The following is a 12820-nucleotide window of genomic DNA, read 5'->3' as shown; positions in this document are numbered from 1 at the left end:
GTGAAAGGGAGAGTAAAGGTGCATGTATAACTTCTCGCTAGCAGTTAATGGGAAGCTAGAAACAGCAAACACAACATCAAACACAACCAATTATATGCGAGTATACACACTAGTGTGCTCCACTGGTCTTATCAGCACGTATCTAGTGATGGTGGTTGCAGGGGAGGGCTATGTCACCTTCACAGCCATGGTCATGTTATTTACAACTGTAGTGGCTCTTGACCCTGTGCCTTTTACAACAACACTAAACAAAAGCTGACATTCTGTAAGAGTACTATAAGCATTTAGTCAGTTATAGTAAGCTACGTATTTACCAGCACCGCTGTAGCCAGGGTCCACGTGTGGTTTAAGACCTCAAAAGGCAGAGCTAGAAGCATGAATTTAGATCCGTAACGCATGAGCAGAAATGTGTCAGAGGGGGAATATGGGCCAACATAGTAAGGTTACACTTATCTGTGATGCAGGGGAATTCTATACCAAAACATAATGGAGAAACTTCCCTGGAGCAATGCCTAGCAGTACATTTGTTCATCCAAATGATTTGTCATTCTCCATGGGTATTGTCAAACTGTGATACGGAATGAGTAATCTGTAAAAGTACACAGATAAATCTGTTGTAATCTTTAAATGGATTTACAAGGGGCCTTGCATGTAAACAATAACTTAGTAGTTGTCACATTGGAGGCCTGTATTCTCTCACACAATCCGTTTGCATGGCAATAAACCCAATCTGGAATAATGCCTTTAACTCCATTTATTACATAAATATAGAACTGTGTTGGTCATCGAGTTCCGTAGAAAGGAATATTATTTTTTGGCTCAGGCACACAGAGTTACGGCAGATTTCACTCCCTATGAATTCCCGCTGGCTCGGAACTCAACTTTGATCCTTAAAATACGGTCATTGGGGAAAGGCTCAAACTAACTCAATGTTTTTTCCATTTTCTTTCCAGGCCCTCTGACTTACGTGCGAAGAGGGGAGGAGACATTCCCTTCTTTGAGATTTCTGGAGACAGCAGTCTTGTCTGAGCTACACCCATAGAGTGCAATTGATTATCTATGGCGACTCACTTCTCTTTATGCCTAAGTTAGGTTGGCAATTTAAACAAGCGGTGCGGTATTGATTACACAGATTCCTATAAGCTCTCCTAACTGAAGCAGACTTCACAGCTCTGGCTATCAAAGTCCTTCATCCTGGCTGTGATCCTGCAGGGCCGGAGACAGTTGTAAGCCTGACCAGTCTACTTTTCCAAGGCTCTTACCTCATGTTTTCGAGCTATGCGAGCTACAGAGGAGTATCCTTTTGATGGCTACACTTCCTCACTGTGGTTCATATCAACAGTTACATAGTTTAGCTCCAAAACATACTGTTTGTGCAGTACATAAGCATTTCTAACTATCAAGCATTAGAGTGAATATCTTGAGACATACTAACTAACATATCTGCATTTAATGGACACTCAGTCAGTAGACCAGACTGTGGATCATAGATGGTGTTCCCCGGGGAAACATTTAAGTGAAGCACAAAATAAAGGGGAAAGAAAAAAAACAATTAAGAGGTTCTTGATTTACTCTCCACATGTGTACGACCTGTTTTAATGGGGAAGTGAGGGCCTCTTGAGTAAGAGGTCACGGTCCTTAAACCGTCTCGGGAGAAACAGAGTTAATCAGTTTTTGGCAAGCAGCCAACTTTGTAATATTGAGAGACCGGACCGTCAGGTAACCAAGAGAGGGATGTAAGCTTAAAGTTTTTAATTAGAGATATGTTTAATATGATACAGCACCTTTATACGGCACGTTCATAACGAGTATATTCAGCAAAAAATATATCATTATCAACTTTATGCTGTGCCAATGTCATGTACTGTCATGTTGTGTCTTGTCTCTGTCCTTTCCCTTCACCCTGTCTCCCTCTGCTGGTCGTTGTTAGGTTACCTTTTCTCCCCCGCTTTCCCCCAGCTGTTCCTTGTCTCCTCTAACTACCCATTCACCCCGTTTCCCACCTGTTCCCTTTTTCCCTCTGATTAGGTCCCTATATCTCTCTCTGTTTCTGTTCCTGTCCTTGTCGGATTCTTGTTTGTTGTGTTTCATGCCTGAGCCAGACTATCGTCATGTTTGCTGTAACCTTGTCCTGTCCTGTCGGAATCTGCCGGTCTATCTGAGCCTACCTATGTTTGGTTATTAAAGAAGCTCTGTTTAAGTTAGTTCGCTTTTGGGTCCTCATTCACTCCCCATAACAGAAGAATCCGACCAAGAATGGACCCAGCGACTTCGGATCCTCTCCACTCAGCCGTCGGGATCCAGGGAGCGATGCTAGGCAGACACGAGCAGGAAGTGTCTGCTGCTCGACATGCCGTTGAGACCCTGGCCACCCAAGTCTCCAACCTCACAGAACAGGTTCACCATCTCCGCCTCGATCCACCGGCCACTTCCAGGGCTTTCGAATCTCCGGAGCCCAGAATCAACAACCCGCCGTGTTACTCTGGGGAGCCCACTGAATGCCGCTCGTTCCTCACCCAGTGTGATATTGTGTTTTCTCTCCAGCCCAACACTTACTCCAGGAGCACTGCTCGTGTCGCCTACGTCATATCTCTCCTTATTGGACGGGCTCGTGAGTGGGGCACGGCAATCTGGGAGGCAAGGGCTGAGTGTACTAACCAGTATCAAGACTTTAAGGAGGAGATGATACGGGTTTTTGATCGATCTGTTTTTGGGGAGGAGGCTTCCAGGGCCCTGTCTTCCCTATGTCAAGGCAATCGATCCATAACAGACTACTCTATTGAGTTTCGCACTCTTGCTGTCTCCAGTGGCTGGAACGAGCCGGCCTTGCTCGCTCGTCTTCTGGAGGGTTTCCGCGCAGAGGTAAAGGATGAGATTCTCTCCCGGGAGGTTCCTTCCAGCGTGGATTCCTTGATTGAACTCGCTATTCGCATTGAGCGACGGGTTGATCTTCGTCACCGAGCTCGTGGAAAGGAGCTCGCGCTCTCCGTCGCCTCCCTCTCCGCATCACTACCATCTTCCTCTGCCGGCTCGGGTGCTGAGCCCATGCAGCTGGGAGGTATCCGCATCTCGACTAAGGAGAGGGAACGGAGAATCACCAACCGCCTCTGTCTCTATTGCGGTTCCGCTGGTCATTTTGTCACTTCATGTCCAGTAAAAGGCCAGAGCTCGTCAGTAAGCGGAGGGCTACTGGTGAGCGCTACTACTCCTGTCTCTCCTTCAAGATCCTGCACTACCTTGTCGGTCCATCTACGCTGGACCGGTTCGTCAGCTTCCTGCAGTGCCTTAATAGACTCTGGGGCGGAGGGCTGTTTTATGGACGAGACCTGGGCTCGGGAACATGACATTCCTCTCAGACAGTTAAAGGAGCCCACGGCCTTGTTCGCTCTGGATGGTAGTCCTCTCCCCAGGATTCAGCGTGAGACGCTACCTTTAACCCTCACTGTTTCTGGTAATCATAGTGAAACCATTTCTTTTTTAATTTTTCGTTCACCTTTTACACCTGTTGTTTTGGGCCATCCCTGGCTAGTTTGTCATAATCCTTCCATTAATTGGTCTAGTAATTCTATCCTCTCCTGGAACGTCTCTTGTCATGTGAAATGTTTAATGTCTGCTATCCCTCCTGTTTCCTCTGTCTCTTCTTCACAGGAGGAGCCTGGTGATTTGACAGGGGTGCCGGAGGAATATCACGATCTGCGCACGGTGTTCAGTCGGTCCAGGGCCACCTCTCTTCCTCCACACCGGTCGTATGATTGTAGTATTGATCTCCTTCCGGGAACCACCCCCCCCCGGGGTAGACTATACTCTCTGTCGGCTCCCGAACGTAAGGCTCTCGAAGATTATTTGTCTGTAGCTCTTGACGCCGGTACCATAGTCCCCTCCTCCTCTCCCGCCGGAGCGGGGTTTTTTTTTGTCAAGAAGAAGGACGGGTCTCTGCGCCCCTGCATAGATTATCGAGGGCTGAATGACATAACAGTGAAGAATCGTTATCCGCTTCCTCTTATGTCTTCAGCCTTCGAGATCCTGCAGGGAGCCAGGTTTTTCACTAAGTTGGACCTTCGTAACGCTTACCATCTCGTGCGCATCAGGGAGGGGGACGAGTGGAAGACGGCGTTTAACACTCCGTTGGGGCACTTTGAATACCGGGTTCTTCCTTTCGGCCTCGCTAACGCTCCAGCTGTCTTTCAGGCATTAGTCAATGATGTCCTGAGAGACATGCTGAACATCTTTGTTTTCGTTTACCTTGACGATATCCTGATTTTTTCACCGTCACTCCAGATTCATGTTCAGCACGTTCGACGTGTCCTCCAGCGCCTTTTAGAGAATTGTCTTTTTGTGAAGGCTGAGAAGTGCACTTTTCATGCCTCCTCCGTCACATTTCTCGGTTCTGTTATTTCCGCTGAAGGCATTAAGATGGATCCCGCTAAGGTCCAAGCTGTCATTGATTGGCCCGTCCCTAAGTCACGCGTCGAGCTGCAGCGCTTTCTCGGCTTCGCGAACTTCTATCGTCGTTTCATCCGTAATTTCGGTCAGGTGGCAGCTCCTCTCACAGCCCTTACTTCTGTCAAGACGTGCTTTAAGTGGTCCGTTTCCGCCCAGGGAGCTTTTGATCTCCTCAAGAATCGTTTTACATCCGCTCCTATCCTTGTTACACCTGACGTCTCTAGACAGTTCGTTGTCGAGGTTGACGCGTCAGAGGTGGGCGTGGGAGCCATCCTTTCTCAGCGCTCCCTCTCTGACGACAAGGTCCACCCATGCGCGTATTTTTCTCATCGCCTGTCGCCGTCGGAACGTAACTATGATGTGGGTAACCGCGAACTGCTCGCCATCCGGTTAGCCCTAGGCGAATGGCGACAGTGGTTGGAGGGGGCGACCGTTCCTTTTGTCGTTTGGACTGACCATAGGAACCTTGAGTACATCCGTTCTGCCAAACGACTTAATGCGCGTCAGGCGCGTTGGGCGCTGTTTTTCGCTCGTTTCGAGTTCGTGATTTCTTATCGTCCGGGCTCTAAGAACACCAAGCCTGATGCTTTGTCTCGTCTCTTCAGTTCTTCAGTAGCCTCCACTGACCCCGAGGGGATTCTCCCTGAGGGGCGTGTTGTCGGGTTGACTGTCTGGGGAATTGAGAGGCAGGTAAAACAAGCGCTCACTCACACTCCGTCGCCGCGCGCTTGTCCTAGGAACCTTCTTTTCGTTCCCGTTCCTACTCGTCTGGCCGTTCTTCAGTGGGCTCACTCTGCCAAGTTAGCCGGCCACCCTGGCGTTCGGGGTACGCTTGCTTCCATTCGCCAGCGTTTTTGGTGGCCCACCCGGGAGCATGACACGCGTCGTTTCGTGGCTGCTTGTTCGGTCTGCGCGCAGACTAAGTCCGGTAACTCTCCTCCTGCCGGCCGTCTCAGGCCGCTTCCTATTCCCTCTCGACCGTGGTCTCACATCGCCTTAGATTTTGTCACCGGACTGCCTTCGTCAGCGGGGAAGACTGTTATTCTTACGGTTGTCGATAGGTTCTCTAAGGCGGCTCATTTCATTCCCCTTGCTAAGCTTCCTTCTGCTAAAGAGACGGCACAAATCATCATCGAGAATGTTTTCAGAATTCATGGCCTTCCGTCAGACGTCGTTTCGGACAGAGGTCCGCAATTCACGTCTCAATTTTGGAGGGAGTTTTGCCGTTTGATTGGGGCTTCCGTCAGTCTCTCTTCCGGCTTTCACCCCCAGTCTAACGGTCAAGCAGAACGGGCCAATCAGACTATTGGTCGCATCTTACGCAGTCTTTCTTTTCGTAACCCTGCGTCTTGGTCAGAACAGCTCCCCTGGGCAGAATACGCCCACAACTCGCTTCCTTCGTCTGCGACCGGGCTATCTCCTTTTCAGAGTAGCCTCGGGTACCAGCCTCCGCTGTTCTCATCTCAGTTCGCCGAGTCCAGCGTCCCCTCCGCTCAGGCTTTTGTCCAACGTTGCGAGCGCACCTGGAAGAGGGTCAGGTCTGCACTTTGCCGTTATAGGACGCAGACTGTGAGGGCTGCTAATAAGCGTAGAACTAAGAGTCCTAGATATTGTCGCGGTCAGAGAGTTTGGCTCTCCACTCAGAACCTTCCCCTTAAGACGGCTTCTCGCAAGTTGACCCCGCGGTTCATTGGTCCGTTCCGTATTTCTCGGGTCATTAATCCTGTCGCAGTTCGACTTCTTCTTCCGCGATACCTTCGTCGCGTCCACCCGGTCTTCCATGTCTCCTGCATCAAGCCCGTCCTTCGCGCCCCCGCTCGTCTTCCCCCCCCCCCACCCATCCTTGTCGAGGGCGCACCCATCTACAGGGTCCGTAGAATTTTGGACATGCGTCCTCGGGGCCGTGGTCACCAGTACCTCGTAGATTGGGAGGGGTACGGTCCTGAGGAGAGGAGTTGGGTTCCCTCTCGGGACGTGCTGGACCGTGCGCTGATCGAGGATTTCCTCCGTTGCCGCCAGGTTTCCTCCTCGAGTGCGCCAGGAGGCGCTCGGTGAGTGGGGGGGTACTGTCATGTACTGTCATGTTGTGTCTTGTCTCTGTCCTTTCCCTTCACCCTGTCTCCCTCTGCTGGTCGTTGTTAGGTTACCTTTTCTCCCCCGCTTTCCCCCAGCTGTTCCTTGTCTCCTCTAACTACCCATTCACCCCGTTTCCCACCTGTTCCCTTTTTCCCTCTGATTAGGTCCCTATATCTCTCTCTGTTTCTGTTCCTGTCCTTGTCGGATTCTTGTTTGTTGTGTTTCATGCCTGAGCCAGACTATCGTCATGTTTGCTGTAACCTTGTCCTGTCCTGTCGGAATCTGCCGGTCTATCTGAGCCTACCTATGTTTGGTTATTAAAGAAGCTCTGTTTAAGTTAGTTCGCTTTTGGGTCCTCATTCACTCCCCATAACAGCCAAAGCCCATAGCCAAAACATCTAAGGGTGCTATAAAGAGGATCTAAAACTTGTTGCCAACAATCTAGTAACCTAAATTGCTGGCCAATAGTCAACGTATTAAAACACTATGATATATAGGTGAGGTTACCAAGAGATTAGAAAAACAATTAAGTGCATTTCACAATATTTAAAGGCAAAACGCTCTCTCCAGAGCTTGGGAGAAAAGCAGAGTCGACCGTGACGTGCATGTTGACTGGGGAGAAAAACAAACAGGTAAGCAAGAGAGCAAGGGACTCCTCTGTCTTCTCGTCAGCTAAACAATACTGCTATAGTAAGCTGGTTTAACAGAAATGAATGACTCTTTTAGCGTCTTGCAGGTGAATAAAGAACTGGCTAAAATTTCAACTACATACTTCTGAGAAAAAGATTTGAATAAAAAGTCATCCATTCTAAGAAAGGCATTGAACCGAGAAAAAAAAAATGAAAAGACCAACCTACAGTTGAGTAAAAGCAATATATTTGCAGATATTAAACTAGAGAACTGGGTAAATAATATTTTGAAAAAAACATGAAGGAATTGCTGAGCTCTGGATATGTGCTCAGTGACATGTAAAATCCGACTTGATTAAAAAGGGAAAAAACCTTTAGTAGTGAACTGTGCCTGTCCAGTTAATTAAGTAAACTGGTGCCGTGGAGAGAGCCCAGGGAAATGGAAGGCAAAGCAAACAGGGGCACTGCTCAGTCCCTTAGCTCTGCTCCGGCTGCTAATCGCAAGCTAGATCTGAGAGTGGGACAGACCTTAGGGACAGACAGCGCTCTGCTTGGCTGAACCAGGCAATTTGCTCTCAGTAATACCCGCTACCTGCTCCCTCCCTACCCCACCTCATCTACATGACCACTGAAGTGCATGAACAAAGCCCTGAGATGTGTCGTTCTGTAGAGGGACCCCCAATCTGATAATGACCATGATAGTGTTATTATTACATGCTAATATGCTGCAGGCGACGTCTTTTTAATGCATCACTTTCACTTTTAGATTGTTCCTTTTCAATTTCAAAAGCATCAGAGAATCTAATCATGTTGATTCAAGGACACCTTATAACTAGCATTCTGTACCAGACGCAAAAGGCTTCTCAAAAATACACTGTTGTCTCTGTTAACCTCAAATTGAACCATTTTTTCTGTCTTTGTTTCTGTTTTTAATTATTCGTACATACAGTCAAGTGGAAGCAGCTGCTGAGAATTACCATGCCAGGATGTTTAAGAGGGGAAGCAAATTAGCATTGCATGATTTGTTAGTGGTCACTGGGACGGGTCTGCAGTGTAACCTGAGAGCCTGAGTTCTTCCTACTTATCAAAGTCAGAATCGTCCCATTTATCTGATCATCAACTCATCAGTCACACATAAGGGTGCACACACACACATTTCAGAGTAGCAGAAAACAGCAAATGAGGCGATTATTTTAAAGACGATACACCGAGCTATTAGAGGAGAGCACTGCATGGAACTCAAGACACCATGTAGAAACCACTAGCATAAAACACTAAACAGATAGGGATGTGGTTGGGGGAGAAATAGAGCAGAGACGTTTGCCTCTTACCTTTGAAGGAGATGAAGACGCGGGGTGCAGCATGAGGGTCGATGATGTTGTGATTGCACAGAGCCCCGACAACCAGGGCCAGGAGCATGTGGACCGTCCACAGACTGTCCAACAGCATGGTAAACCAACCTCCAGGAATAGAACGATCGCAGAACGCTGGAGGAAAGAAGAGGTCAACAATTAAAGATTTAAAAACTTCTGCTGCCAAAAGCCATACACATTATAACACAGCATCCTTCAGTGTAGATCTCGAAACATTGGTCTTCATGAGAGCTTCTTAGTGAGAGATGTGAACATCTGAAGTACATCACTGATGTTCAGGGATTATAACCAGACCATAGGGACCTAATGCCTTTCGAACATAGAGAATCCAGCCTTTTAGTTTTCTATACAATTCCATTTAGCAAGAGTCATATTTGACCTTTATGTATGTGGGACACAATGATGTCTCCTCCACTGTTCCCTGCCTCTTGTGCAAGACGATGCTGTTGTCTCCTAGTCCCACCAAACACAATCCTCTTGCATGACCACCAACCCTGTGCACTACTCTGTAATTATGTACTGTAGTCACCTAATGTAAGGTTCTACCTTGTCGTCGTCACGCAATATACCTTGTTGTCACACAATTCAGTGTGACAAATGGTCACTGATGTAATCTCATCTCTACAAAGGACAATACGGTACTGAAGATAAATAAAATCAGTCTTGCCAGAACCATTTGGGACTGTTGATTGAAACTGTATATAACATTGTAATTAAATTGTGTAATGGAGCCAACCACATCAAACAGGAATGTGCAATAAACTCAAGTTATAAAGGGTAAGCAGAATACTGCATGCTTCTTTATGGGTATACAGGGTTGCCTAGAAACGTTATTTAACAAATCTACAAATTGGTCTTATTTCATGGCTTGACGGCCAACTAACCACTCTGCATGTGATTGCCAGAGGGCACATTTTAAAGGGCACTTCCACCACAAACACAAACTCAACATGTAGACTGCTGGAGTGCTGGAACCAGAGCCTACAGTCCAAAATATATCCTCGAACCAAACGGGTTGGTTAGGGGGGATTTACGAGTATAACCATCAGTGCAAACCTCAGCTATTTATGGGCAATTTGTTAACTGGCCAGCTGTTTATTCTAAGTCAAGGGCAGATATATTTACACAATTAAATTAAACAACAGACTATTTACAAATTACATTTCAACACACACCACATAGGCAGACACAAACACACATACAGGCGCACACACACACTGTCACACACACACACAAAGGGATGACTTTCCACTTGATTTGATTATCTAAACAGGTCAATCTAATGTATTCATCTTAACATTCTTGAAGAAAGTGCAAGAAGTGTAGTTGCAGTGTAATAGCGTGGGCCACGGTAAAACATATTTGGCGCTAAATACAGGAATCAAGGTCAGTAGCCTTGACATAGTTCTAATCAAAGGATCAACCATGTATAATAAACATGACATCTACATTAAGGCAACGTATCCCCCACGCCATCGGTTCACTGGCATTTTGAACGGTTCCTCGTTTATTACTTTTATCAACACCATTCCTATAAAAGGTGAGGGTTGACCAATTGTCTTTTCGCGGTTCTTGCATGTGTTTTAGACAGCCAAACTTAACTTATTGCTATATTGTGAGTCAAGAGTCAAGACAATCGACATGTTGAGCATGATTTACAAGCGCAGGGTGGTAAAGACCACTATTAAAACGCGCTTTCAGCCAATCACCCTCCCTGCTTGGTCCAGCCGCGCTTGTAAATTCAGCGGTCTATAGGGGATCGTATTCCAAGAGTAGCCTACATTTGTGCATGTTCCCAATTATTTGGTAATTATCTATTTTTCCCTTTCAGGCGTGGGTAGGCTAAATACTGCATTGCTTTTCTTAGAGACGTGTGCGCTGTTAATGATTTGTGCGCTTTTACCAGCAGCAAAATAAACTTTGTGGATGACTAAATCCATCCCGTCCGTATTTTTATTCTAAAAAGAAAACACCTAGTGCATTACAAAACCACTTTGAACCATTTTTTTTTATTGTTATGCTATTTTGAAAACACGTCAGCTGTCAAATTCCAGCGCGAACAAAGCAATAGGCTATGAATAAGTAGTCTGGTAATTTAATTTAATCATATCGAGAAATATTTCCCTAATTTCACATCAACACTATCGGTGTTGGACTGCGAGAGATAAAGCTATACATTTTTCTGATTTTAATGCTGTAAACAATCTGAACCTGGTAGGAGTTCATGCGCAATTTGCAAGAGTGCATGTAATAAATTCAAAATACTAATTTAAAGCACGTTAAAACTCACTGACATGAAATATAATATTTAGTTCGATGTTTATAACAAAGTCTAAGTGTCCAAATATTACTGTCACACTTTCAAATGCAAAAGTTCATTGTTATAATTGAAATAGCCTCATGATGGTTTTCACAAGGCTAATTAAGCCTAATCGAATTAAAATGTTTAAGGGTTACAATGCCAGTACAGAACTTATTAAAACCATTTTGTCACAGTTATTTTGAGGTAACCAAATGTCCCATGTAACACACCAGTAAAGTAAACAGCATAGATATACCTCTCACGGTAATATAAAGTAAATGAAAAATGACAGTTCTGTGCGAGCCAATTGCAGGCTGTTTGAATGCAAATCATTAACGTTATAAATAATTAGGCATACCTGATTGTCACTTTACTCTACACAAATAACTTGGAGTCCAAGTCCAACCTTACAAGTCATCGAAGAAACCAACAGAATTCCACCGAATCGTTCGCCTCAATTCTCCAAGTTTAAAATGTATAAGATCCGGGGTGCCGTGGCCCCGTTGCAGGAGTCCTTATAGAGATACACCTGGAGTCCGGTGTGTTTACCGCTGCCCGGTCCAATGCTCATGAGGCACAGCTGAAAATATCGTCTCTCCAAGTAAATATCGTGTAAGTTTAATGACCAGAAGTTGTGACAAGTCCAATGTGACAGCTCCTTCAAAATGATCAATTGTCAGAATTCCTCGTCTGAAACTCGGCTAAACATGCAGCCAGTGTTACTGGTGAAAGTGTATTTTCTCCTGACTGCTGGGGAAACGCACTGGCAGGTGGATGCAATGGTCATTTGCGTAAAACACACCCACTAGGCGGGAAGTACCTTAGCTGCCACCGCCCATTCCTCCAGCATCTAGATGAGCAGGCTTTTAGAAAATATCGGAGTATTGTGGTGACTAACTGGACAACAGTGGCCCTCAAACCAGATTGCTTCCACAATTATGAAATGAATTTGCTTTGATAGTGTGTTACCAATGTATATGACCTTAAACATATATTATAAACTCTTATCGACGTCTATTGTAATTACGGTGAACACTTACAATTGCAACAGGAGCAATTAGGCTTAAGTGCATTGCTCAAGGGCACATCACCTAGCCAGCTCAGAGATTCTAACCAGCACCCCAATGCTCTTAATCGCTAGGCTACCTGCCACCCCTACTAGCCTACACATTGTTATAGCCTACGTGTAGACCTTACCTGCTCACAGGGCATGCTGCCTTAGTCTGTATGATAATGATATGAGAAGAAAATATCAGAGATGAATCCGGAATTAAGAAGATTAAATCACGTACCTATAATGGAACATACTGTACCTGACAGCAATAACATCTTGGTCTTTGACACGTTTCCATGAACAATTTCTTTGATGCTGGAATGTAGGTGTGGTGTATGGACTCAAATGAAGACCGACAGCCACTAACAATATAGCAGGAAGGCACACATCTAGACACACATCAACAAGAAGGAAGTTCAAACACTGTTAAATGGATATTGTTGCTTGACTCGAACGTCAGACTTTTGGAAGATTTACATTAGGTCTGTATATTATAGGCAGTATTTCATTACACAAAACAGGAGTAGCATACTGCATTGCTATTACAGCTGAGACAAACTGACAAGATTACCTTCAAACAAAGGTCAACAAAACATTCACCTTCAAATATTCTACATTCCCCTTTGATTGGCTCCTTTCAATTGTCAACAAATCAGAGACTTGCTTATGGAACAGCAGGGACTTATCCTGTAAACACAGAAATATGTATTCCAATGTTACAAAATGGTTCTCAAAACTGTAATGGATATGAAAAATATGTTAGAGAAGGTAACCTCTGACGTCTTTATGTTTTCAGCATTTGGGAATGGGAAGGACTCAAAACCCGGTTATTCATACTCTATTTCCTCCTTTGGAATTGATATGACCATGTCTGAATCTGACTATTGAGAGGGTGTTTGTTTGCTTTGAATCAACTGCCTGTCTGTATTATTTCCATCTCCCG

At 45.5% G+C, this 12820-nt stretch overlaps 1 protein-coding gene across 4 annotated transcripts in view; it reads right to left on the bottom strand.

The window, feature by feature from the left end:
• Nucleotides 1-11572, bottom strand: part of LOC139413355 (semaphorin-3F-like) — a 97055-nt gene extending 85483 nt beyond the window's left edge. For all 4 annotated transcript variants that reach the window (XM_071160614.1, XM_071160616.1, XM_071160613.1 and 1 more), the window contains exons 1-2: nucleotides 11182-11572; nucleotides 8480-8635 (exon numbers count right to left, since the gene is read on the bottom strand). In XM_071160614.1, coding sequence (XP_071016715.1) covers nucleotides 8480-8597 — 118 coding nt within the window. In that variant the 5' untranslated portion in view covers nucleotides 8598-8635; nucleotides 11182-11572. The remainder of the gene's footprint in view (nucleotides 1-8479; nucleotides 8636-11181) is intronic.
• Nucleotides 11573-12820: the final 1248 nt, after the last annotated feature.

The sequence above is a fragment of the Oncorhynchus clarkii genome, chromosome 7 (assembly GCF_045791955.1).
Source record: "Oncorhynchus clarkii lewisi isolate Uvic-CL-2024 chromosome 7, UVic_Ocla_1.0, whole genome shotgun sequence".
Classification (NCBI taxonomy): domain Eukaryota; kingdom Metazoa; phylum Chordata; class Actinopteri; order Salmoniformes; family Salmonidae; genus Oncorhynchus; species Oncorhynchus clarkii.
The sequence above is the reverse complement of the archived record's forward strand: the minus strand, read 5'-3'. Positions and strand labels throughout refer to the sequence as shown.